The sequence below is a fragment of the Mobula birostris genome, chromosome 3, assembly GCF_030028105.1.
Source record: "Mobula birostris isolate sMobBir1 chromosome 3, sMobBir1.hap1, whole genome shotgun sequence".
NCBI lineage: Eukaryota > Metazoa > Chordata > Chondrichthyes > Myliobatiformes > Myliobatidae > Mobula > Mobula birostris.
In genome coordinates this window covers 185,333,601-185,359,468 of record NC_092372.1, presented here as the reverse complement: position 1 = coordinate 185,359,468, position 25,868 = coordinate 185,333,601, and the positions used below count along the sequence as shown (strand labels likewise).

General features: G+C 42.3%; 1 protein-coding gene across 3 annotated transcripts in view; it reads right to left on the bottom strand.

The window, feature by feature from the left end:
• spag6 (sperm associated antigen 6) overlaps positions 1-23,495 on the bottom strand; it is a 131,353-nt gene extending 107,858 nt beyond the window's left edge. Inside the window, exons 1-2 of one of the 3 annotated variants that reach the window (XM_072252048.1) lie at positions 23,373-23,495; positions 21,061-21,156 (exon numbers count right to left, since the gene is read on the bottom strand). Coding sequence is in view for 1 of the 3 variants with exons in the window: in XM_072252047.1 (XP_072108148.1) it covers positions 21,061-21,156; positions 21,729-21,753 (121 nt within the window). In the remaining 2 variants the exon portion in view is untranslated. Of the gene's footprint in view, positions 1-21,060; positions 21,157-21,614; positions 21,671-21,728; positions 22,205-23,372 lie in introns of those variants that run through there. The other 2 variants (XM_072252047.1, XM_072252049.1) reach the window with 2 other exon arrangements.
• Positions 23,496-25,868: the final 2,373 nt, after the last annotated feature.

Genomic DNA, 25,868 nt, shown 5'->3' with positions numbered 1-25,868 from the left:
AGTACTGTGTGAAATTCTGGTTGACACACTATAGGAAAAGTATGGTAGAAATACTGAGTATGCAGTAGATTCACTAGGATGTTATCTGGAATGGAAAACTGTACTTGTACGGATAGTTGAATTGGCTGGTTTTATTCTCATGGAAATTGCAAAGGGCTGACATCTGTTCATCAAGAAGTTTATAAAGATATGAGGGCCAGAGATAGGACAGAGAGTCAGAATCTTTTTCCCGTAGTATGGGAATCTAGAATTGGAGGCACAGGTTTATGGTGAGGGAGAGAAATTTAAAGGAAATCAGAAGAGTAGGTTCCACCCCGCCACACCATTGCTCCTCCTAAGCTGCAGAGCCACGCAGGAACTGAATGCTCCCACGCAGCTAGAATAAAGACAGACAAGAAAACGTTTACAAAATATGAAAGGTTTTCTTTGTTGTCCTGCATTTCACTATATCCCTTGATTAATAAATAAAATCAAAAGTATGTGATTTTTCCACTTTTCATACTATTAGTATTCATAGTATGCATATTATAAAACAATATTTTAAATGTCACTCAGTTTTCAGGCCATGTAAAAATTGCATGCTCAGATCAATGGTTGGTCCACGCAGCTATGTAAAAAAAAAGTATTAGAAGGAACGTTGCCACAGGCTCACTTGTAGTCATGGGTATTTGGAGCAAGCTGTCAGAGGTGGTGGTAAAGGCACAGAACAGTACAGCCACAGGAACAAACCCTTTTAGACCACATTATTTGTAGCAACAATATTATTTTAAACTAGTTCCGTTTGTTCATATTCCTCATATATCAAATGCTTAAACTTCCTATTGTATCTGACAAGTGATAAGTGAAATCAGGGGAGGGGGATGAAGAGAGAAACTGGGAGGTGATAGGTGGAGGAAGTAAAGAGCTTAAGAAGGAGGAATCTGATAAAGAGGACAGTGGACCATGGGAGAAAGGGAAGGAGGTGGGAGACCAAAGGGAAGTTATGGGCAAGTAAGGAGAAATGAAAGGGGTAAGAGGAGAACCAGAATGAGGAATGGAAAAGAGAGAGGAGGGAGAAATTACTAAAAGTTAGAAAAAAAAACAATGTTCATGCTATTAGGTCAGATGTTACCCAGACAGAATATGAGGTTTTGCTCTGCCAATCTGACAGTAGCCTCATTCTAGCAGTAGAGAAGGCCATAAACTGACATGTTGGAATGGGAATGGGAAGCAGAATGGGTGGCCACAGTGAAAATCCACACATTATGGTGAATGGAGTGAAGATGCTTGACAAAGCAGTCCCCCACTCTACATCTGGTCTCACCAATATAGAAGAGGTCAGACTGGGAGCACCGGATACAGATTACCCTGACAGACTTGCAGGTGAAGTGTCGCTTCACCTGGAAGAACTGTTGGGGGCCCTGAATGATACCGAGGGTGGAAGTGTAGGGGCAGGTGTAGCAGGGACAAGTGCCAGGAGGGAGATCAGTGGGGAGGGACAAGGAAGTTCCGTAGAGAGTAATCCTTGTAGAAAACAGGGACTGGAGAGGAAGGAAAGGTGTGTTTATTGAGATACACCATGGAATAGGCCCTTCCGGCCCTTCAAACCATGCGCACAGCAACCCAACAATTTAACCTAGCCTAACCACAGAACAATTTACAACAACCAATTAACCTACCAACCAGTACACCTCTGGACTGTGGGAGGAAACCTGAACACCCAGAGAAAACGCATGTGGTCACGGGGAGAACATACAAACTCCTTACAGGCATTGTCAGAAACTGAACCCTATAATGTAAAACATTGTGCTAACTACTATGCAAAAGTGTAGGATTCCATTGAAGATGGCAAAAGTTACAAGAAGCTTTTAGGATATCCTTTCAGGGAGGTTTGTTAGTGCTATTGGGGAGGCTTTAAACTAGATTTGCAGGGGGATGGGAACCAGAGTGCCAGAGCTGATAGTGTGGCTGGGGTGAAAATAAATGATGTTAAAAGTTCAAGCAAATCCGCTAATAGAAAGGTTGTGAGTGGTGGTAAAAATCTTCTGAGGTGTATAAATTTCAATGCTAGGAGTATTGCGGGGAAGGCGGATGAGGTGAGGGCGTGGATTGACACGTGGAATTATAACGTTATAGCAATTAGCGAAACTTGGCTACAGGACGGGCAGGACTGGCAGCTTAATATTCCAGGGTTCCGATGTTTCAAATGTGATCGAGGCAGAGGAATGAAAGGTGGGGGAGTAGTATTGCTTGTTTGGGAAAATATTACAGCAGTGCTCAGGCAGGACAGATTAGAGGGCTTGTCTACTGAGTCCTTATGGGTGGAGCTGAGAAACAGGAAAGGTATGGCCACATTAGTGGGATTATATTACAGACCACCCAATAGTCAACGAGAATTGGAAGAGCAAATCTGCAGAGAGATAGCAGGCAACTGCGGAAAACATAAAGTTGTGGTGATAGGGGATTTTAATTTTCCATATATTGATTGGGACTCCCATACTGTTAGGGGTCTAGATGGTTTAGAGTTTGTAAAATGTGTTCAGGAAAGTTTTCTAAATCAATATATAGAGGGACCAACTAGAGGGGATGCAATATTGAATCTCCTGTTAGGAAACGAGTTAGGACTAGATTAGAATGCTAGATTAGAACGAGCTAGAATGCTAAACTCATGGTGAAATGAAAGGGTTCTGGTCAAATTAAGTGAGCAAAAATGCTAGCTAGCAAATAGAAATCTTCAAAAATATGAAAAATATGAATAAAATTCATGGAAACGGCTAGGCGATCTGGAAGACCGTATAAGGAATCTGGAGCAGCACCTGGATGACCTTCGACTCATAAGGGAGAACGAGGCAGTCATAGATGAGAGCTACAGGGAGGTAGTCACACCTAGGCTGTTGGAAGCAGGTCACTGGGTAATAGTCGGGGGGGCGGAAGCAAAGGTGCGCAGACAGGTAGTGCAGAGCACCCCTGTAGCCAGTCCCATGAATAATAAGTTTACCGTCCTGGATACTGTTGGCGGGGACGACCGACCAGGTGTGAGCCACGGTGGCAGAGCCTTGGGGCACTGAGTCTGACCCGGTGGTGCAGAAGCGTGGGACGGAGAAAAGGAGAGCTATTGTCGTTGGAGACTCTATAGTCGGGGGAGCAGACAGGAGATTTTGCGGATGTGAGAAGGACACCCACATGGTTTGTTGCCTCCCGGGTGCCAGAGTCCAGGATGTCTCTGACCGGGTGCATGAAAGGGAAAGCAACCAGAAGTCGTGATACATGTTGGGACCAACGACATAGGCAGGAAGAGGGATGAGGTCCTGAAGTGAGAGTTTCAGGAACTAGGCAAAAGGCTGAAGAACAGGACCTCAAGGGTGGCATTCTCAGGATTGCTGCCAGTGCTACGTGACAGTGATGGTAAGAATTGGAGGAGATGGCAGTTGAATGTGTGGCTGAGGAGTTGGTGCAGGGAGCAGGATTTTAGATTTTTGGATCATTGGGATCTCTTCTGGGGAAGGTGGGACCTGTACAGATTGGATGGGTTGCACCTGAACTCAAAGGGGAGCAATATCCTTGAAGGTAAGTTCGCTGGCATGGTTCGGGAGGGTTTAAACTAATTTACAAGGGGGATGGGACCCAGAGTGATAGAGCAGTGAAAGAAGTGCATGGAGTAAAGCCAGATCTAACATACAGAGAGGCTTTGAGGAAAGAGAAGCAGAATAAACGGTGTAAAGACAGTAAGGCAGAAGGGCTGAAATGTGTGTACCTCAATGCAAGAAGCATCAGGAACAAAGGTGATGAACTGAGAGTTTGGATACATACATGGAATTATGATGTAGTGGCCATTACAGAGATTTGGCTGGCACCAGGGCAGGAATGGATTCTCAATATTCCTGGATTTCAGTGCTTTAAAAGGGATAGAGAGGGCGGAAAAAGGGGAGGAGGGGTGGCATTACTGGTCCGGGATACTATTACAGCTACAGAAAGGGTGGGTATGAGTCAGTATGGGTGGAAGTCAGGAACAGGAAGGGAGCAGTTACTCTATTGGGGGTATTCTATAGGCCCCCTGGTAGCAGCAGAGATACTGAGGAGCAGATTGGGAGGCAGATTTTGGAAAGGTGCAAAAATAACAGGGTTGTTATCATGGGTGACTTTAACTTCCCTAATATTGATTGGCACCTAATTAGTTCCAAGGGTTTAGATGGGGCAGAGTTTGTTAAGTGTGTCCAGGACGGAGTCCTGTCACAGTATATGGACAGGCCGACTAGGGGGAATGCCATACTAGATCTAGTACTAGGTAATGAACCAGGTCAGGTTACAGATCTCTCAGTGGGTGTGCATCTAGGGGACAGTGACCACCACTCCCTGGCCTTTAGCATTATCATGGAAAAGGATAGAATCAGAGAGGACAGGAAAATTTTTAATTGGGGAAGGGCAAATTATGAGGCTATAAGGCTAGAACTTGCGGGTGTGAATTGGGATGATGTTTTTGCAGGGAAATGTACTATGGACATGTGGTTGATGTTCAGAGATCTCTTGCAGGATGTTAGGGATAAATTTGTCCCAGTGAGGAAGATAAAGAATGGTAGGGGGAAGGAACCATGGGTGACAAGTGAGGTGGAAAATCTAGTCAGGTGGAAGAAGGCTGCATACATGAGGTTTAGGAAGCAAGGATCAGATGGGTCTATTGAGGAATATAAGGAAGCAAGAAAGGAGCTTAAGAAGGGGCTGAGATGAGCAAGAAGGGGGCATGAGAAGGCCTTGGCGAGTAGGGTAAAGGAAGACCCCAAGGCATTCTTCAATTATGTGAACGAAAAAGGATGACAGGAGTGAAAGTAGGACCGATTAGATATAAAGGTGGGAAGGTGTGCCTGGAGGCTGTGGAAATGAGTGAGGTCCTCAATGAATACTTCTCTTCAGTATTCACCAATGAGAGGGAACTTGATGATGGTGAGGACAATATGAGTGAGGTTGATGTTCTGGAGCATGTTGATATTAAGGGAGAGGAGGTGTTGGAGATGTTAAAATACATTAGGACGGATAAGTCCCTGGGGCCTGATGGAATATTGCCCAGGCTGCTCCACAAGGCGAGGGAAGAGATTGCTGAGCCTCTGGCTAGGATCTTTATGTCCTCGTTGTCCACGGGAATGGTACCGGAGGATTGAAGGGAGGCGAATGTTGTCCCCTTGTTCAAAAAAGGTAGTAAGGATAGTCCGGGTAATTATAGACCAGTGAGCCTTACGTCTGTGGTGGAAAAGCTGTTGGAAAAGATTCTTAGAGATAGGATCTCTGGGCATTTAGAGAATCATGGTCTGATCAGGGACAGTCAGCATGGCTTTGTGAAGGGCAGATCGTGTCTAACAAGTTCTTTGAGGAAGTGACCAGGCATATAGATGAGGGTAGTGCAGTGGATGTGATCTACATGGATTTTAGTAAGGCATTTGACAAGGTTCCACACGGTAGGCTTATTCAGAAAGTCAGAAGGCATGGGATCCAGGGAAATTTGGCCAGGTGGGCTCAGAATTGGCTTACTTGCCGAAGGCAGAGGGTCGTGGCGGAGGGAGTACATTCAGATTGGAGGATTGTGACTAGTGGTGTCCCACAAGGATCTGTTCTGGGACCTCTACTTTTCGTGATTTTTATTAACGACCTGGATGTCGGGGTAGAAGGGTGGGTTGGCGAGTTTGCAGATGACACAAGGGTTGGTGGTGTTGTAGATAGTGTAGAGAATTGTCAAAGACTGCAGAGAGACATTGATAGGATGCAGGAGTGGGCTGAGAAGTGGCAGATGGAGTTCAACCCAGAGAAGTGTGAGGTGGTATGCTTTGGAAGGACAAACTCCAAGGCAGAGTACAAAGTAAATGGCAGGATACTTGGTAGTGTGGAGGAGCAGAGGGATCTGGGGGTACATATCCACAGATCCACAAAAGTTGCCTCACAGGTGGATAGGGTAGTTAAGAAAGCTTATGGGGTGTTAGCTTTCATAAGTCGAGGGATAGAGTTTAAGAGTCGTGATGTAATGATGCAGCTCTATAAAACTCTAGTTAGGCCACACTTGGAGTACTGTGTCCAGTTCTGGTCACCTCACTATAGGAAGGATGTGGAAGCATTGGAAAGGGTACAGAGGAGATTTACCAGGATGCTGCCTGGTTTAGAGAGTATGAATTATGATCAGAGATTAAGGGAGCTAGGGCTTTACTCTTTGGAGAGAAGGAGGATGAGAGGAGACATGATAGAGGTGTACAAGATAATAAGAGGAATAGATAGAGTGGATAGCCAGCACCTCTTCCCCAGGGCACCACTGCTCAATACTAGAGGACATGGCTTTAAGGTAAGGGGTGGGAAGATCAAAGGGGATATTAGAGGAAGGTTTTTTTTACTCAGAGAGTGGTTGGTGCATGGAATGCACTGCCTGAGTCGGTGGTGGAGGCAGATACACTAGTGAAGTTTAAGAGACTACTAGACAGGTATATGGAGGAATTTAAGGTGGGGGCTTATATGGGAGGCAGGGTTTGAGGGTTGGCACAACATTGTGGGCCGAAAGGCCTGTACTGTGCTGTATTTTTCTATGTTCTATAAAGGGGCAATTGAGGACAACAAATACTTAGAAAAAGTTAATAATCTGCATCTTTATAATAAGCAGATAACTGAAGTGGGAATACAGGCAAATGGTTTTGAAAATAAATTTGCATAAATAAAAGCTTAAAGGCCTGTATTCTAAATTGATAAGAGGTACAAGAATGAAGTTAACAGAGGCATTAATCAGAACCATTTAATAGCTACAGAAGAGTTGCTTTCAAATATTAGTTATAGCAGGGAACTGGAGATGCAGCTCGATGACCTTCGCCTGGTCAGGGAGAGCGAGGAGGTGATAGAAAGGAGTTATAGGCAGGTGGTCACACCGGGGCCACAGGAGACAGACAGGTGAGTAACAGTCAGGAGGGGGAAGGGCAAGAGTCAGGTACTAGAGAGTACCCCTGTAGCTGTCCCCCTGAACAATAAGTACTCCTGTTTGAGTACTGCTTGGGGGGACGGGGGGGGGGGGGGAGAAACAGCCTACCTGGGGGAAACAACAGTGGCCATGCCTCTGACACAGAGCACAGAGTCCGGCCCTGTGGCTCAGAAGGGTAGAGAAAGGAAGAGGAAGGCAGTAGTGATAAGGGATTCTATAGTTAGGGGGTCAGACAGACGATTCTGTAGACACAGTAAATAAACTCGGATGGTAGTTGGCCTCCCAGGTGCCAGGGTCCAGGATGTTTCAGATCGTGTCCACAATATCTGCAGTGGGAGGGAGAACAGCCAGAGGTCGTGGTACATATTGGTACCAATGACATAAGCAAGAAAAGGGAGGAGGTCCTGAAAACAGACTACAAGGGGTTAGGAAAGAAGTTGAGAAGCAGGACCGCAAAGGTAGTAATCTCAGGATTACTGCCTGTGCCACGTGACAGTGAGTACAGAAATAGAATGAGGTGGAGGATAAATGCATGGCTGAGGGATTGGAGCGGGGGCAGGGATTCCGATTTCTGGATCATTGGGACCTCTTTTGGGGCAGGTGTGACCTGTACAAAAAGGACAGGTTGCACTTGAATCCCAGGGGGACCAATATCCTGGCGGGGAGGTTTGCTAAGCTACTGGGGAGAGTTTAAACTAGAATTGTTGGGGGGTGCGAACCAAACTGAAGAGACTGGGGAAGAGGTGATTGGCTCACAAATGGAGAAAGCTTGGAGACAGTGTGTGAGGGAGGATAGGAAGGTGATAGAGAAGGGATGCCCTCAGACAGATGGTTTGAGATGTGTCTATTTTAATGCAAGGAGTATTGTGAACAAAGCGGATGAGCTTAGAGCGTGGATCAGTACTTGGAGCTATGATGTGGTGGCCATTACAGAGACTCGGATGGCTCGGTTTTAGATGTTTCAGAAAGGATAGGGAGGGAGGCAAAAGAGGTGGGGCTGTGGCACTGTTGATCAGAGATAGTGTCACAGCTGCAGAAAAGATGGACGCCATGAAGGGATTTTCTACATAGTCTCTGTTGGTGGCAGTTAGGAACAGGAAGAGGTTAATAACTCTACTGGGTGTTTTTTATAGGCCGCCCTATAGTAACAGGGATATCGAGAAGCGGATAGAGAAACAGATCCTGGAAAGGTGTAATAATAAGAGTTCTCATGGTGGGAGATCTTAATTTTCCAAATATCGATTTGGTATCTCCCTAGAGCAAGAGGTTTAGATGTGGTGGAGTTTGTTAGGTGTGTTCAGGAAAGTTTCTTGACACAGTATGTAGATAAGCCTACAAGAGGAGAGACTGTACTTGATTTCGTATCGGGAAATGAACCTGGTCAGGTGTCAGATCTCTCAGTGGGAGAGCATTTTGGAGATAGAATTATGATCACTATCTCCTTTACAACAGCATTGGAGAGAGATAGGAACAGACAAGTTAGAAAAGTGTTTAATTGGAGTAAGGGGAATTATGAGGCTATCAGGCAGGAACTTGGAAGCTTAAATTGGGAACAGATGTTCTCAGGGAAAGGTACGGAAGAAATGTGGCAAATATGCAGGGGATATTTGTGTGGAGCTCTACATAGGTACGTTCCATTGAGACAGGGAAGTTATGGTAGGGTACAGGAACAGTGGTGTACAAAGGCTGTAGTAAATCTGGTCAAGAAGAAAAGCTTACAAAAGGTTCTGAGAGCTAGGTAATGTTAGAGATCTAGAAGATTATAAGGCTAACAAGGAGCTTAAGGAGGAAATTAGGAGAGCCAGAAGGGGCCATGAGAAGGCCTTGGCGGGCAGGATTAAGGAAAACCCCAAGGCATTCTACAAGTATGTGAAGAGCAAGAGGATAAGACATGAAAGAACAGGACCTATCAAGTGTGACAGTGGGAAAGTGTGTATGGAACCGGAAGAAATAGCAGAGGTACTTAATGAATACTTCAGTATTCACTATGGAAAAGGATCTTGGTGATTGTAGTGATGACTTGCAGCAGACTGAAAAGCTTGAGCATGTAGATATTAAGAAAAGCGTAGAAGTTTGAGGGGGGAGTTGATAGAGGTATTTAAAAGTATGAGGGGGATAGATAGAGTTGACATGGATAGACTTTTTCCATTGAGAGTGGGGGAGATTTAAAAAAGAGGACATGAGTTGAGAGTTAAAGGGCAAAAGTCTAGGGGTAACATGAGGGGGAACTTCTTTACTCAGAGAGTGGTAGCTGTGTGGAACGAGCTTCCAGCAGAAGTGGTTGAGGCAGGTTCGATGTTGTCATTTAAAGTTAAATTGGATAGATATATGGACAGGAAAGGAATGGAGGGTTATGGGCTGAGTGCAAGTCGGTGGGACTAGGTGAGAGTAAGAGTTCAGCACGGACTAGGAGGGCTGAGATGGCCCGATTCCATGCTGTAATTTTTATATGGTTATATAGGATGTGTTGGAGCTTTTGGAAAACATCAAGTTGGTTAAGTCGCCGGGACCGGATGAGATGTACCCCAGGCTACTGTGGGAGGCCAGGGAGGAGATTGCTGAGCCTCTGGCAATGATCTTTGCATCATCAATGGAGAGGTTCCAGAGGACTGGATGGTTGCGGATGTTGTTCCCTTATTCAAAACAGGGAGTGAGGTAGCCCAGGAAATTATAGACCAGTGAGTCTTACTTCAGTGGTTGGTAAGTTGATGGAGAAGATCCTGAAAGGCAGGATTTATGAACATTTGGACAGGTATAATATGATTAGGAATAGTCAGCATGGCTTTGTCAAGGGCAGGTCGTGCCTTACGAGCCTGATTGGATTTTCTTTTTGAGGATGTGACTGAACACATTGATGAAGGAAGAGTAGTAGATGTAGTGTATGTGGATTTCAACAAGGCATTTGATAAGGTACCTCATGCAAGGCTTATTGAGAAGGTAAGGAGGCATGGAATCCAAGGGGACATGGCTTTGTGGATCCAGAACTGGCTTGCCCACAGAAGGCAAAGAGTGGTTGTAGACAGGTCTTATTCTGCATGGAGGTCGGTGACCAGTGATGTACCTCAGGGATCTGTTCTGGGACCCTTACTCTTCGTGATTTTTATAAATGACCTGGATGAGGAAGTGGAAGGATGGGTTAGTAATTTGCTGATGACACAAAGGTCAGGGGTGTTGTGGATAGCGTGGAGGGCTGTCAGAGGTTACAGTGGGACATGGATAGGATGCAAAACTGAGCTGAGAAGTAACAGGTGGAGTTCAACCCAGATAAGTGTGAGGTGGTTCATTTTTGTAGGTCAAATATGATGGCAAAATATAGTATTAATGGTAAGACTCTTGGCAATGTGGAGGATCTGAGGGATCTTAGGGTCTGAGTCCACAGGACGATCAAAGCAACTGTGCAGGTTGACTCTGCAGTTAAGAAGGCATACAGTGTATTGGCCTTCATCAATTGTGGAATTGAATTTAGGAGCCGACAGGTAATGTTGCAGTTGTATTGGACCCTAGTCAGACCCCACTTGGAGTACTGTGCTCAGTTCTGGTCGCCTCACTACAGGAAGGATGTGGAAACCATAGAAAGGGTGAAGAGGAGATTTACAAGGATGTTGCCTGGATTGGGGAGCATGCCTCATGAAAACAGGTTAAGTGAACTCGGCCTTTTCTCCTTGGAGCGACGTAGGATGAAAGGTGTCTTGAGAGAGCTGTATAAGATGATGAGAGGCATTGATCGTGTAGATAGTCAGAGGCTTTTTCCCAGGGCTGAAATGGCTGCCACAAGAGGGCACAGGTTTAAGGTGCTTGGGAGTAGGTATAGAGGAGATGTCAGGGGTAAGTTTTTTTTTTAAAAACGGAGACAGTGGTGAGTGCATGGAATGGGCTGCTGGTAACCGTGATGGAGGCGGATACGATAGGGTCTTTTAAGAGACTTTTGGATAAGTACATGGAGCTTAGAAAAATAGAGGGCTATGGGTAACCCTAGTAATTTCTAAGGTAGGGACATGTTCCTAAGGCCCTGTATTGAGCTGTAGGTTTTCTATGTTCTAACTTCTTGGCTCTTTTTAAAAGAAAAAAATCAGTAGCGCCCTGCTTCCTACTCCCCAATTTTGTGGGCTTTTATGCCACAGCAGTTGAAGGTACATTTTATTTTGGCATTCTGGGTCCCATAGCAGCAGGAAAATGATAGCACACTAAAGTAACCACACAGCCATTCAAGAATAATGTAATGGTTCAAATATTTACTGCATGATAACATTTCAAGATCATAAGATACAGGAGCAGAATTAGGGCATTTGGCCCATCGAGTCTGATCCATTTTTCCTCTCAGCCCCAATCTCCTGCCTTCTCCCTGTATTCCTTCATGCCCTGACCAGTCAAGAATCTATCAACTTCTGCCTTAAATATACACAAGACATGGACTCCACAGCTTTCTGTGGCAAAGAATTCCACAGATTCACCATTCTCTGGCTAAAGAAATTCATCCTCATCTCAGTTCTAAAAGGACATCCCTATATTCTGAGGCTGTGTCCTCTGGTTATAGACTTTCCCACCACAGAGTGGAAGTTGATAAGATATTTACTATCAAAGCCTTTCACCATTCGATAGGTTTCAATGAGGTCACCACTCATTCTTCTGAACTCTACTGAATACAGGCCAAGAGCCATCAAATACTCTTCAAATGACAAGCCATTCAATCCTGGATTTATTTTTGTGAACCTCCTTTGAACCCTCTCCAGTTTCAGCACATCCTTTCTAAGGTAAGGGGCCCAGAACTGCCCACAATATCCAAATGAGGCCTCACCAGTGTTTTATAAAGTCGCAACATTACATCCTCGCTTTTATATTCTAGTCCTCTTGAAACGAATTCTAACATTGCATTTGCTTTCCTCACCACAGACTCAACCTGCAAATTAACCTTTAGGGAATCCTGCACAAGGACTCCCAAATCCCTTTGTGCCTCAGTTTTTTGTATTTTCTCTCCATTTAGAAAATAGTCAATCCTTTCATTTCTTCGACCATACACTCCCCAACACAGTATTCCATCTATCATTTATTTGCCCATTCACCCGATCTGTCAGTCCACTCTACTTCCTCAAAACTACCTGCCCCTCCACCTACCTTTATGTAGTCTGCAAACTTTGCAGCAAAGCCATCAGTTCCATCAACTAGATCATTGACATAAAAAGAATCAGTCCCAACACAGACCCCTGTGGAACACCACTTGTCACCAGTAGCCAACCAGAAAAAGTTCCCTTTATTCCCACTCTTTGCCTCTTGCCAATCAACCACTGCTTTATCCATGCTAGAATCTTTCCTGTAATACCATGGGCTTGTAGCTTGTTAAGCAACCTCATGTGTGGCACCTTGTCAAAGGCCTTCTGAAAATCCAAGTACACAACATCAACCCATTCTCCTTTGTCTACCCTGCTTGTTATTTCTTCAAAGTTATGCACTGTTATAACAGTATATATAATTAACAATACCAAAGAAGTGAAATAAAAGGGAAGTCAATAAGACAATTAAAAAAAGTTTTTCTTTAATCTCCAATGAAAATTAAAATTTAATGAACAGGACTCCTATTTCTGGGAAACTGATGTTCTGAAATTTTAGAACATGTGATCATTAAGAAAAGAAGAATTAGATGTGGTATCAGGCTTAAGTGTGAATAAATTCCCATGGCCTGTTGAGGTTACTCAACAGGCTGCTAAAGCAGAACATTCCTGGGGTACTTGGTATACTATTTTAAATTTTCAATGGATGAGGCTCTACAGGGCAGTGAATATAGTACTTCTATTCAGGAAGGGCAGCAGGGATAAATTAGGCATTTACAAGCCAATGAGTATGTCATCAGTGGCAGGAAGGTTTTTGGAAAAATTTGAAAAAAAATTTTAATCCTTATTTGAAAAGACTGTTTAATTAAAATAACTTAGGATGATTTTCCGGAGATCCTATCTGACCAATTGATTACTGTTTGAAGAAGTAACAAAGTTTTAACGATGAGAGCAGTGAAGTTGATATAGTACATATGGACTTCAATAAGACCATTGACAAGGTCACTGCCAAATATTTAGATGAATTCAAGGCTGGCAAACTGAGACAAAATTGGCTTGGCAATAGGAAGATATGACAATTGGGAGTTTTTTATTACGATTGAAAGCCTGTGACCAATGGTGACTCCAACTGTTATGTATGTTAACAATTTCGATATGAATGCAAGGAGAATGACTAGCACGTCCAGAAATGACAAAAACTGTTGCTATTGTCAATAGTGAGGAGGTAGTCATTGCCTGAAAGCTGACACTCATTTAATAAGTGTGCAGAGCATGGCAGATGGAAATTAATTCTGGTAAGTGTGATGTGATGCATTTTGGGGAGACTAATGCAGAGAAGGCATACACAATTTCTATAGGTTCCTAAAGAGTACTGAGAACCAGAGGGACTTTGGTGTGCAAGTCTAACGATCTCTGAAGGTGGTAGCACAGGTGGGTAAGGTAATGAATAAGCAATGCTGATACCTGCCTTCATTACGCAGAGCATATAATACTAGATAAAGTAGGTTATAGTATAATTTTATAAAACATTGGTCAAAGCTAGAGTATTACCTACATATAGAAAGGATTTAACTGTACTGGAGAGGGAGCACGAAATTCAAAAAGGTGTTGCCTGGGATCATAAAGAGAGTCTGAAAAGGCTGATCTTCTTTTCCCTCACAGCAGCAGAAGTCAAGGGCATAGAAAGGATTAAAACTGAGAAACTTTTCCACATAGCTGCGGGGTCCAATACCAGGGGGCAAAGGTGTAAAAGGTAAAAAGCAAACAGAGGGAATTTTTGAACAAATAAACTCTTCTCGGGCTTCCAGCCAGGCACAGGTATCAAGGAGAACCAATGGTTCGATGACAAACTTTGCCATCTTCATCAGGAATAATGCCTGCCCAGGTCCAGTCCAGTGGTATTTATACCCCCATAGTCCATCCCTCCTGATTGATTAGTTCTCATCCAATCAAGTTTCCCATCCCACCAGGATGAGGACTATCATCCAAATCATTAACGTACAACTTGGAAAAAAAGTGGTCTTAACATTGACCACTGCAGAACACTACTAGTCACTAGCAGCCAACCAGAAAAGGCTCCCTTTATACCCACTCTTTGCCTTGTGCGAGTCAGCCAACCTTCAATCCATACTGGTATCATTCCTGTAATCTTGGTGTTAGGAAGGCTGGTTCTTTTCTGGGGGCCAAGAGCTGTCCCATGATCCTCTCACATCCCTTTTGCCAATCACCTGTCCAGCTCTTGGCTCCATCCCTCAGCCTCCTGTCTCCTCCTATCATTTTGGATCTCCCCCTCCCACTTTCAAATCTCTTACTAGCTCTTCCTTCAGTTAGTCCTGACGAAGGGTCTCGGCCTGAAACGTCAACTGTACCTCTTCCTAGAGATGCTGCCTGGCCTGCTGCGTTCACCAGCAACTTTGATGTGTGTTGCTTGAATTTCCAGCATCTGCAGAATTCCTATTGTTTTCAATTAGTTTTGTCCTGCTTTTTGTGAAATTGTCACACTCTGGCATCCATCCACTAGACAATACTATCACTATAATAGAACAGGCTAACTGCAAGTAAGTTTTAAACTGAAAGTTTTCAGTACTTCAGTGTTCATCAATCCTTCAGCATTTCCTATATTTGCTTAGGATAATGGATGAAGGGAATCAAACTGGCTGACGAGCTTCTAATTATGCTGAAGGTGACATCAGGAAGCAGAAAGGAATCACCATTCAGCACCTCTGGAATAACTAAGTAAAAGAGGAGATTTACAGGATCACGGGAATTGGGGAAAATAAAAAAAACAGGACCAAGAATCAGAGTGGTCAGTGTATTGGTTTCAAAAGAGGATCTGGAGGTGAATTAGTCAGGAACAGGATTAGGGATATGAGATGGTGTTGCTTGAGGAGGCAATCAGCTGAGGGAACTGCCATCATTCAGGGAGCCCAAAGATTTCAGGGCAAATAGGAGCAATCACTTAGAAAAGCACTTAAAAGAATAGCCTTCCCAGGAAAATGATAATTGCCTCTGAAACCTGCAGTGACCTATGCAAAATTGAGCCTCCTTTCCTTACACAATCAGTCTTCGAACCCCTAATTCAGGCTTTGCTTATGTTCAAGGCCTTATCATTTGCAAGCCTTGTGTGCCTAGAAGAGTTTCTTTCATCAGCACTGATTGACACCATGACCATGCTCTATGGTGTCTGTGCATGAGCAAGGAGGACCAAGGACACTATTCTGAGGCTGAAAGTTCTCAGTCGTAGATCCAAACAGATAGGTTTGGGATTTACTGCATAGAACAGCTAATGCAATTGGCTTACTTGCTCCTGGAAATTTTGAGCCAAAGTGATTCACAATGGTAAGGCAGCATCTCTAGGAAGAGGTACAGTCGACGTTTCAGACCGAGAACCTTCGTCAGGACTAACTGAAGAAAGAGCTAGTAAGAGATTTAAAAGTGGGAGGGGGAGGGGGAAATCCCCCTCCCACTTTTAAATCTCTTACTAGCTCTTTCTTCAGTTAGTCCTGACGAAGGTTCTCGGTCTGAAATGTCGACTGTACCTCTTCCTAGAGATGCTGCCTGGCCTGCTGCGTTCACCAGCAACTTGGATGTGTATTGCTTGAACTTCCAGCATCCGCAGAATTCCTCGTGTTTGCACAATGGTAAGCTTTATGTTATCCTTTCTCAGCCACTTAACATCTTATATGAAATTTTTTTAAATTATCAGTCTCCAAACAATTAAGTCTTTAACTATTTTGTCGATGATTTTAGTCATTTGCCCAAATTTCTCCATCTTTCCCTGTTGACAATTTTATCTGGTTATGTTACTGTGATATATTTTGGAGCTATTACCACCTGAAGCCACTATATAACACAAAAGAGCTTTGTTAAATCAACAGTTGACATAATTCATTTAAATTTATTAAATTAGACCAAGGCAGGCACAGATAGGTCAAAGAGTCTGATAGTTAATTACAACATAAGTAAAAGCATGATATATATCAGCACTCCGACTTGTGTCCAAAAATCTATCAATATCACGTTTATTTTGTGCATTGAATTATTGTCTGCAGTCCTGAGGTAGAGACTGCCAAAACACTTACAATTATCTGTGTAAATTTTTTTTTGTTCATTTCAGTACTAAATGTCTTCATGAATCTATTCTCCAAGCTTAGTGAAACAGACTCTCAGAATCTATTCTGTCAGTTCCATTCCAAATTCTGTATGTCTTACGGAGATCATATCCAATCAACTTTCATTTGGGTACAGAAACACAGTTCCTCGAATCAGGTATCATAAAATTTCTAAAACCCAAAAATGCAGATGCTGGAAACGTTAAAGAAAAACAGCAAGTCTTAGAAATACTCAGCTGATCAGGCAGCATCTGCAAAGGGAATGGAAAGATATTCCTGGGCATGGCATCACATTGAAGACAACAGAAATTACGGAGGATAAGGAATGCTCAAAGATGAAAGAAGCCGCCAAGAGGTACTATTGGACAAGTCATTCCCTCTCTTCTCACCATTCTAAAGGATTTTCTCAACAAATTTCTGGTTCATCCTTCCATCTCCTACAACACATTCTCCTCACAGCATTCAGGTAGAGCAGTGCCTCATCTGTGAACATAGCAGCGTGTGTTAGTACTCACAATATGGTTTCCTCTAGCAAAAAAAAAGACTGTTGGAGGATCAGCATTTGTGGCAGGAAAGGAAGTGCTGGCATTTTGGGTGAAGACTGCATCCGGACTAAGAGTGGAGAGGGAATAAAGCTGATATAAAGAGGAAAGGGAGAGGGGTTGATAGGTGTTAGGTAGACCAAGGAAGGATAAAGCATGATGGGAAGATTCATATTTATTTATCACATGTATATGGAAACATACAATGAAATGCATTGTTTGCAATAACTTCCAGCCTATCAAAAGATGTCGGCACATATTCTGGAACCAACATAGCATATCCACAACATTCAGCAAGACAACACAGGCAACAAGAGCAAAACAAGACAATAACAGCAAAACCATCACCTTTCTCACCCTCCCCTCAAACACACAGATAGATATCCAACTCCATGCCATCGCTGCATCTCCAGACCTTAATCCCAGATGCTCAGATATTGCACCTCCAACCTCAGTCACTGGCCCAGACTCACAGACTCAGCCTTCCATCTTCTGCCTCCAGACTCTCCACACTCTAAACCAACATTTGGCTTTGATTATGAGAGGCATAGATAAAGGAGAGACAGCACCTTTTCCTCAGGTCAGCAATGGCCAATACCAGAAGCCATCTGTTCAAGATGAGAGGAGGAAAGTTTAGGGGACATTTCAGAAATAGGTTTTTCTTTTATACAGAGAGTGGCAGGTGCCTGGAATGCACTGCCAAGGATGGAGGAAGAGGCTGGCAAAAGATGGATATTTTTAAAAATCTAGATAGGCACATGGATGCAAGAAAAATGGAGGGTAATGGCTGTGAAAGAGGGAAGGGTTGGAATGATAGTGAAGTTCATATTGATCAGCACAACAATATAGGCCAGAGGGCCATACTGTGTTGTACTGTTCTATGTTCCAAATCTAGCCAGTTCTGATGGAAATGTTATCGACCTGTAAAATTAACATAGTTTTTCCTCTCTTGCAGACGTTGCTTAACATTCTGGTAATTTCCAGTATTCTCTTATTATCATATTTGCAGCAATCAGTGTTCTGCATCTCATTGTTTCAGTACATTCCTCATCCCTGCTCTGTCCTTATTCATGGTCGGAACTGGGAAATAAGAAAGGCATGACCACATTAATGGGGCCATATTACGGACCACCCAAGAGTCTGCGGGATTTAGAGGAACAAACCTGTAGAGAGATCACAAGCTATTGCAAGAAACACAAGGTCGTTATAATAGGTGATTTTAACTTTCCACATATGGACTGGGATTTCCATACTGTGAAAAGACTAGATGGGACAGAGTTTGTCAAATGTGTTCAGGAAAGTTTCCTTAATTAGTACATCGAAGTCCCAACGAAAGAATGTGTGATACTTTATCTGCTATTAGGAATTGAGATAGGGCAGGTGATAGAAGTCTGTACAGGGGAACATTTTGCATCTCGTGATCACAATGCCATTATTTTCAATGTAAGTATGCAAAACATTCGGTCTGGTCCGCAAGCTGAGACTCTAAATTGGAGAAAGGCCAATTTTGATGGTATCAGAAAGGATCTGACAAGTGTGGATTGGGACAGGACAGGCTGTTTTCTGGGTAGGTAAGTGGGAGGCCTTCAAACGTGAAATTTTGAGAGTACAAAGCTTGTATGTGCCTGCCAGAATACAAGATGCAGGGATACAGAGTTCACAAAAGTGATGTAAAATAGCATCAACATTGTGGACCCTATACAGAGTACGGAGGAGGAGATGTTTGCAGTCTTGAGACAAATTAGGGTGTATAAGTACCCAGGGCCTGACAAGGTTTTCCCTCCGACCCTGCAGGAGGCAAGTGCAGAAATTAACGGGACCCTAGCAGTAATATTTAAATCATCCTTAGCAAAAGGTCAGGTACCTGAGGAATGGAGAATAGGCAATGTTCTTGCACTGTTTAAGAAAGGCACTAAAAATAAACCAGTAAATTTATAAGCCACTGAGCCTGACATCTTTACTGAGAGAGTTACTGTAAAGTATTCTAAGGGACTGGACATACAAGTCTTTGGATAGACATGCATTGATTGAGGATAGTCAGCATGGCTTCACACATGGTCCGTCATGTCTAATCAATCGTAGAGCTTTTCAAGGAGGTTGCCAGAAAGTGGATGAAGGCAAGGTGTGAATGTTGTTTTCAGCATTTGACAAGGTTCTGCACGGGAGGTTGGTCAAGAAGGTTCAGTCGCGCGGCATTCAGGATGAGGGATCAGACACTGGTTTTATGGGAGAAGCCAGAGAGTGGTAGTAGATGGTTGCCTCTCTGACTGGAGGCCTGTGACTAGTGGAGTGCCACAGGGATCGGTGCTGGGTCTGTTGATGTTTGTCATCTATCTCAACAATCTAGAAGATAATGTGGTTAAGTAGATCAGCAAATTTGCAGATGACACCAAGACTGGGGACGTAGTGGACAGCGAGGAAGGCTATCATGGTTTGCAGCAAATCTGGAGCAGCTGAAAAAAATGGACTGAAAAATAGCGGATGGAATTTAATGCAGACATGTGTACGGTATTATACTTCAGTAGGATCAACCGGGGTAGGTCTTACACAATGAACAGAATGGCACTCAGAAGCATAGTAGAACAGGTCCATAATTCATTGAAAGTGGTGTCACAGGTAGATAGGGTTGTAAAGAAGCTTTTGGCTCCTTTCATAAATCAAAGCAGAGTACAGGAGAAAGAAAGTCATGTTGAAATTGTACAAGACATTGGTGAGGCCTAGTTTGGAAAATTGTGTGCAGCGTTGATCACTGATCTACAGGAAAGATGTAAATAAGGTTGAAAGAAGAGTACAGAGAAATTTTACAAGGATGTCAGATCTGCAGGACCTGAGTTACAAGGAAGGTGAATAGGTTAGGACTTTATTCCCTGGAACATAGAAGATTTGGAGGAGCAAACAGGAGGAATTCTGCAGATGCTGGAAACTCAAGCAACACACATCAAAGTTGCTGGTGAACACAGCAGGCCAGGCAGCATCTCTAGGAAGAGGTACAGCCAACGTTTCGGGCCAAGACCCTTTGTCAGGACTAACTGAAGGAAGAGCTAGTAAGAGATTTGAAAGTGGGAGGGGGAGGAGGTTTTGGATCTCCCCCTCCCCCTCCCACTTTCAAATCTCTTACTAGCTCTTCCTTCAGTTAGTCCTGACGAAGGGTCTCGGCCCGAAACGTTGACTGTACCTCTTCCTAGAGATGCTGCCTGGCCTGCTGCGTTCACCAGCAACTTTGATGTGTGTAGATTGAGAGCAGATTTGATAGAGGTATACAAAATTATAAGGGGCATAGATAGGGTAAATACAAGCCGGCTTTTTGGGTGGGACTGCAACTAGATGTCATGGATTAAAGGTGAAAAGTTTAAGGGGAACATGAGGGGAAACTCCTTCACTCAGAGGGTCATGAGTGTGTTAAATGAGTGCCAGCAAAAGTGGTGCATGTGAGTTCAATTTCAATGTTTGGTATGGACTAGATGCGTCAAAGGGCCTGTTTCTGTGCTGTACTTCTCTATGACTATTAACTGTTTATCTCTCCAGCTGATTCAAACTCAAGTTCAAGTCGATTGTCATCTGACTCTACATATATACAATCAAATGAAACAACGTTCCTCCAGACCACGGTGCACCGACAATGCACATAATCGCATGCAGTACATAAAACAAACTATTACCACAAATAAGTTAATAAAATATAATTCAAAATACATGTGAAGTGCAGCACAGGTAAACAGTAAGTAGCTCACTGTTGTAATGACAAAACCTCAGTGGTGGAAGGGTATCCATTAGTCTCACAGCCTGAGGTAAGAAACTGTTACCCAGTCTGGCAGTCATAGTCCTGATGTTCTTGTACCTCCTTCCTGATGCTAGTCTGTCAATGAGATTGTGGGATGGATGGTAAGGTTCCCTTCCCCAACAATGCTTCAGGCCCTTCATATACAACACTCATGATAAATGTCAAACATACAGTAAGGGTGAGGGAAACCACAGTGATCCTGTCCTCTGTAGGGCCTTGCAGCTTCTGTACCATACTATGATGCAGCCAGACAGGACACTCTTGATGGTGCTCCTGTTGAAAAAGAATGGTAGTGGGGAGCCTTACATACCTCACTCTCCTCATTCCCAGGTTGTGTATTCCAACCTCTTTCATTTTGTCTCACAAAACCTTTAACAGAAAAAGCAAGTGTACCTTTTGCCTTGCTAATTGTTTGGTGTCCACGCCCATTTATATTCTGCATCTCATGAACTATAAACTGGAAATTGTAGGCAGAAGACCCGTGATCATTCATCAACCACACAAATTTGTATTTAAAGACAATATAGTTTAACCAAAGTATTGCAACCTTATACAAATTCTTAAAAGAATAGAGGGTTATTTTTCATTTAAATGTTCATCAAATGTTAGGTTTCCCCACAGTGTACTTGGTGTTCAAAGCTAAAACGTAGATTTTCCTTACCTGCATTTTGCAGAGTCTCAATATTTTGTGGCCTTGTGGCAAGTTCTGCAATTGTTTGTACAAAGTGTGTTCTGGCCTTCTGGTACTGCTCAAAAACTGGGGCAAAACGATAGAAAAATAAATTCCTGAAACTCAAGAAATAATGCACATAAACGACTAAACAAGGATCTTAAGAGTATCCAATACCGCCTGTTGTTAGGTTCTGGCTTCAACGGACTTGAGCTCAAAACCTAGTCACAATCCCGATGGAGTGAAGAAAGGCACCCTTTCATGTAAGGCTTAATCAAATGAATATAAAAGATCCCAAGGCAGAATCTGAGACCGAAAAGATCTCTCTGAATCATATTTAATCTCAGCCAGAATCATTAAAACAGGTGCTAAAATCTTTATACCGTTGTCCGTGGAGCTTTGTAGGTGTAGGTCTTCCGTTTCCTACACAACACTGACTACACTCATTAACAGTCTTCATGAATCTTAAAGCACTTTGTGACTGTGCTATACAAGTACAAGCCTCTCTTTAATAGAAATAGTCGTTCGTAATTCCGTACGCTTACTTTCTGATAAGGTGGGAAGAAGGACACCACTAAAGACAAAGGCTTCCACCTGACTCTCTTAAAGCTGGTTTTCAAGACAAACAAAAAAGGCTATAGTGTCCGAAATACCATTACCTTGTAATGCCACTCTCTGCGTCATGCCAACCGTGTATTCTGTACGAGGTGATGCGCAGCCACTGGCACCCGTTTGCAGCAACGACGGCGCTCTGCCGAGTGTCCATGACAACCAGTTGTGCTGCGATTGCCACAGCGACGAACCGGAAGAGGATTCTAACCAAGTTTTTAGCAGAGGTCGTTACTTTATGTTTGTGACGTGACACGCGCGGGCGGGCACGGCGTTCCTTAATCAGTAGAAGGTGTTTTGGGCGTCGTTTTGCAACTCAAGAGCCCGAACGGTTTTATTTATTAATTAGTGTCAATAAATCTGTGATATTTGATGGACAGGAACTCGGAGTAGGAAGCGTTCGTATTGCCCCGCCCGATTTGCAGCAGGCTTTCTTTTAGAGCTGTATCCAAGGTCTGGGTTACTCGTCTGCCCCACAACAACACATTTTCTACTGAAAATGTGATTGGTTATGCAAATTCTCTGCAGTAAACTACTGCAAATTTTCATCAGAGTGTAGACTAGGCATAGAACTTTGTAAAACAAGTTAAGCCTTATCTTATGGGGACCAATATAATTTATATCAGCGTGCAACAGAACTAACTAAATATATTTATAAATAAATATATATAAAGCAAGCAGTTTTCTTCGACGTGAAATTTCGTTAGAATATACGCGATTAACTTTTAATTGTAGCTTTGATTTTTCAACACGGTCTGCATTGTCAAATAGCAACTCATTTTAAAATTGTTGGTTTTATCCAGGTATGTTCATTGCGTATATTTTTTTAAGAACCAGTGAATTGTACGGAGAACTACTATGCACAAGAATCAGGTTCGCTGGTTTCGGACTAGTAGCGCTATCTGGTTAGGAAAAAACCTCTAAGACCAATTCATATAATTAAAATGTTTATTATGCCTGCAAGTTAATTTCCTAGAATACTAATAATGTTTTTATTCTTTTGGAGATTAACCAGCTTATTCCTGAAATTTAAGCCACAAATCGCCACGTTAACATTAATTTTAATGTACTAGTTTATTGGAATAAATTTCAGAATCCTCTATGTTCGCGTTTTGCAAAGAATATTTTAATAATTTAGTTTATCAAGGTCGTCTCAATGTTCAGTTTATTTAAAACGTAAGCACGTTTTAGTTCAGTTAATACTGCATTCGGTCACATTTACTGGTGCCCGGAAGACACCTCCACTGTCCACAATAAAGGATTTTTTCCGGAGGTTCTAACGATGCTTTGATAAAATTTATTGCTGAACTAACCTCTACGCTCCCCGTTCCTATCTCCTTCTATCCCATCGTTAATACTTAAGACAAACTTGCATGAAAATTGTACTAAAATCTACTGCAATTATGATTTGCAACTGCATATTTAGAGAGGCACCAGTATAGAGGGCATTGTAGAGTTCAGGGGGTCGCACCTGAGTGAAGCATGGGAAAACAAATTGTTAGATCCGCACACCAGCCTACGCAGATGACGCAGGCGCAAACGCTCGCAGCGTTCAAACGCGCAGACACTAGCTTCGTGAAAAGCCACGAAGTTTAGTTTTGTTCTCTTTCTGACGTTTAAATACCATTTGTCACGGTTTTCCAATCTTATTAAAGTCCTTAATCATTGGTACAAAACTGCTTGAAAGAACTTACCTTTAAATTAAAAGGTTCTATTTGATGAGCTACTGTTTGTGTGTGTGTGTGTATGCGCATGTTTCCAAAGTATTGTGGGGTCAAAATAAAAGCGTACGAGTTGAATAGTTCCAGTGGTTCTGGCTCTATCCTAGCCCGCTTCTGCGATAAGTACGCAACGACTGGCATTTCAAGACCCACCCCTGTTATACAGACGTCACGCCATGGAGCTGCCGAAACACAATTCACTGGCCAGGCTGTCAATCAGCAGGGTTTGTCGTAATAAGATAGCTACTTAAGGAGGTCGGACGAAATGTTCAACATAGGTCTGCTGCATTCTGTAAATATTTCGATTTAACTATTACTTGTCTGTTATTGGTATCATACAACAATAACATTTTGAAGATTGAATACTGTAGTTGTAATCCACTAGATTGTGATAGTAAAAAAAACAATGCAAATTATAAAACGAAATTACCGACTAACTGGGAGATTTCCCTACATTTGAAAATGAAACAGCTGCAATGTATTACCTAAGCAAATTATTTATATATTATTCATGAAAAACAGTTCTGAAACTTTCTCACGGGCATTTAGTGAACGATTTACCATAATATTGTAAAATAGGAAAGGTCAGCTTGAGATGAATGTTTAGGGTTTGAAGAATTGCAATGTTTTGGTCTATTTAATATTTAATTTTATATTTAGCTTTATTATGCCTGTCATTTACATTACTCTATTCATAAAGAACGTTTTGTGGACTTCTTATCCGTTAACTCTTATCACAGATGGAAAGAACAAAGGAATATTTTGTTAATGATTATCCATTTTGTCAGTTCTGAATGTTGGCGATTGTGAGTGTTGGATCGATGATAGTTATTAGCCATACTGAGCTCCAGATAAATTTATATGCAATGATAGCACTCATATCCCGACCTACCGAAGGATATTTTAAAAATCTAGGTCTCCATTCCCCTCTCCTTAATTAATTTATTTCATAATTTTTACGTCCAGGTCTCCACTCAAATATGTTATCATGACACAATATAAATGCCGCTGTAATAACATTCAAATAGTTATCTGCTCCTGGTAGTATCCTGAAATCTATTTTATATAATATTGGTAAACAGATGTCAAGGTTTCAAGCAAATTTGTGGTCAAATAGTAACATGTTATTATAGAAAAGTGAAACTTAATTTACACGTAATTTACGTCTGTATCTGAAACACATGCTTTTTCACTTAGTTTGATATAAATACAAACATATAACTTGCCGGTTTTTAACTATCCGTGGTCTGAAAAATAAAATTATACCAAGAAGTTACTGCTGAAAAATATTTTATGCTTTTATTGGCTGATATTTAAAATGGGATAAAGCACGGAGTATTGCATTTGCTGCGTGGATGTTTGTAGATTGCTGGGTTAAACTCAATGTCACCCAGGTAGAAAATATCAAATTGGCATGAAATGGACACCTAGGTGAATTTCCGAAGCGAAACCGTTGTGTTTAGGAACATATTTTGTATTCTGCCCATCTAGTTTACTCGTGAAACTCTACGGTAGTGATTGGGTTCCTGGTGATAACATCCAATCCTGTTCAATGTTCACTTGTAATATTAGTGCGTTAATTGATCCAGTTTCTTCTAACACTGTTACAGCTGAGGAAACAAGGCAAGAATGCTGCGATTCAGTGGGCATTTTCTTTACCGGTGATGATCTCATTATAAAGTTTTACTATGTCCATATACGAGGAATTTTAACTTTTAAAAGCGGTTAGCTAAGTCAAAATAAATATTCAGAAAATATAGAACATAACTTGGCTTAGGAGAGGGCGAATGGGACCGGTAGCAATGGGGTGAAGAAGCTGGGAACGACATAGTTGGAATGGAGGGGAGTGGAACAGAGCATCGTTGCGGGGCAGCATAGATAATGTAACATTTTCGTCAAAATATCATTCATTTGACTTGTTTAATTAATTGGTTTTAATATTGTTTTGACTTATTTTCCTTTTCAAACAGTACAAACCAACTGAGATACTAATAGCACTTTCAGGTATAGTCGCTTACCTTTATGAAATGGCTGCAATATTTTACTTCCCGTAAACTCAATCGTTAAACTTACGCAGAAATTCTAAACTTTACAGTTTGGGGGAAAACAAAATTACTGTAGTTTCTACTGTTACGTCATTTATTTGTGTTATCTTTGTCTTTTAAACACCTGGAACATATTTTTCAAAACATCATAATCTACGCCTCATCTCATGCACAAATGCTGACAAAGCGTCCTGAAGAAGGGTCTTGACCCGAAACGTCGACTGTTGGTTCATTTCTGTGGATACTGGCTGACCTGCTGAGTTCCTCCGCCACTTTGTGTATGGTGCTTTGGATTTCCACCATCGGCAGATTACAGTATCTTGTTCTTATAATCTACGATTGGAGCTTTAAACTAGATATAAGCATGGTTCCTAATCTATCACTTACAAGAAGAAATCAATTTAAAACGTCAATTAAATCCTAT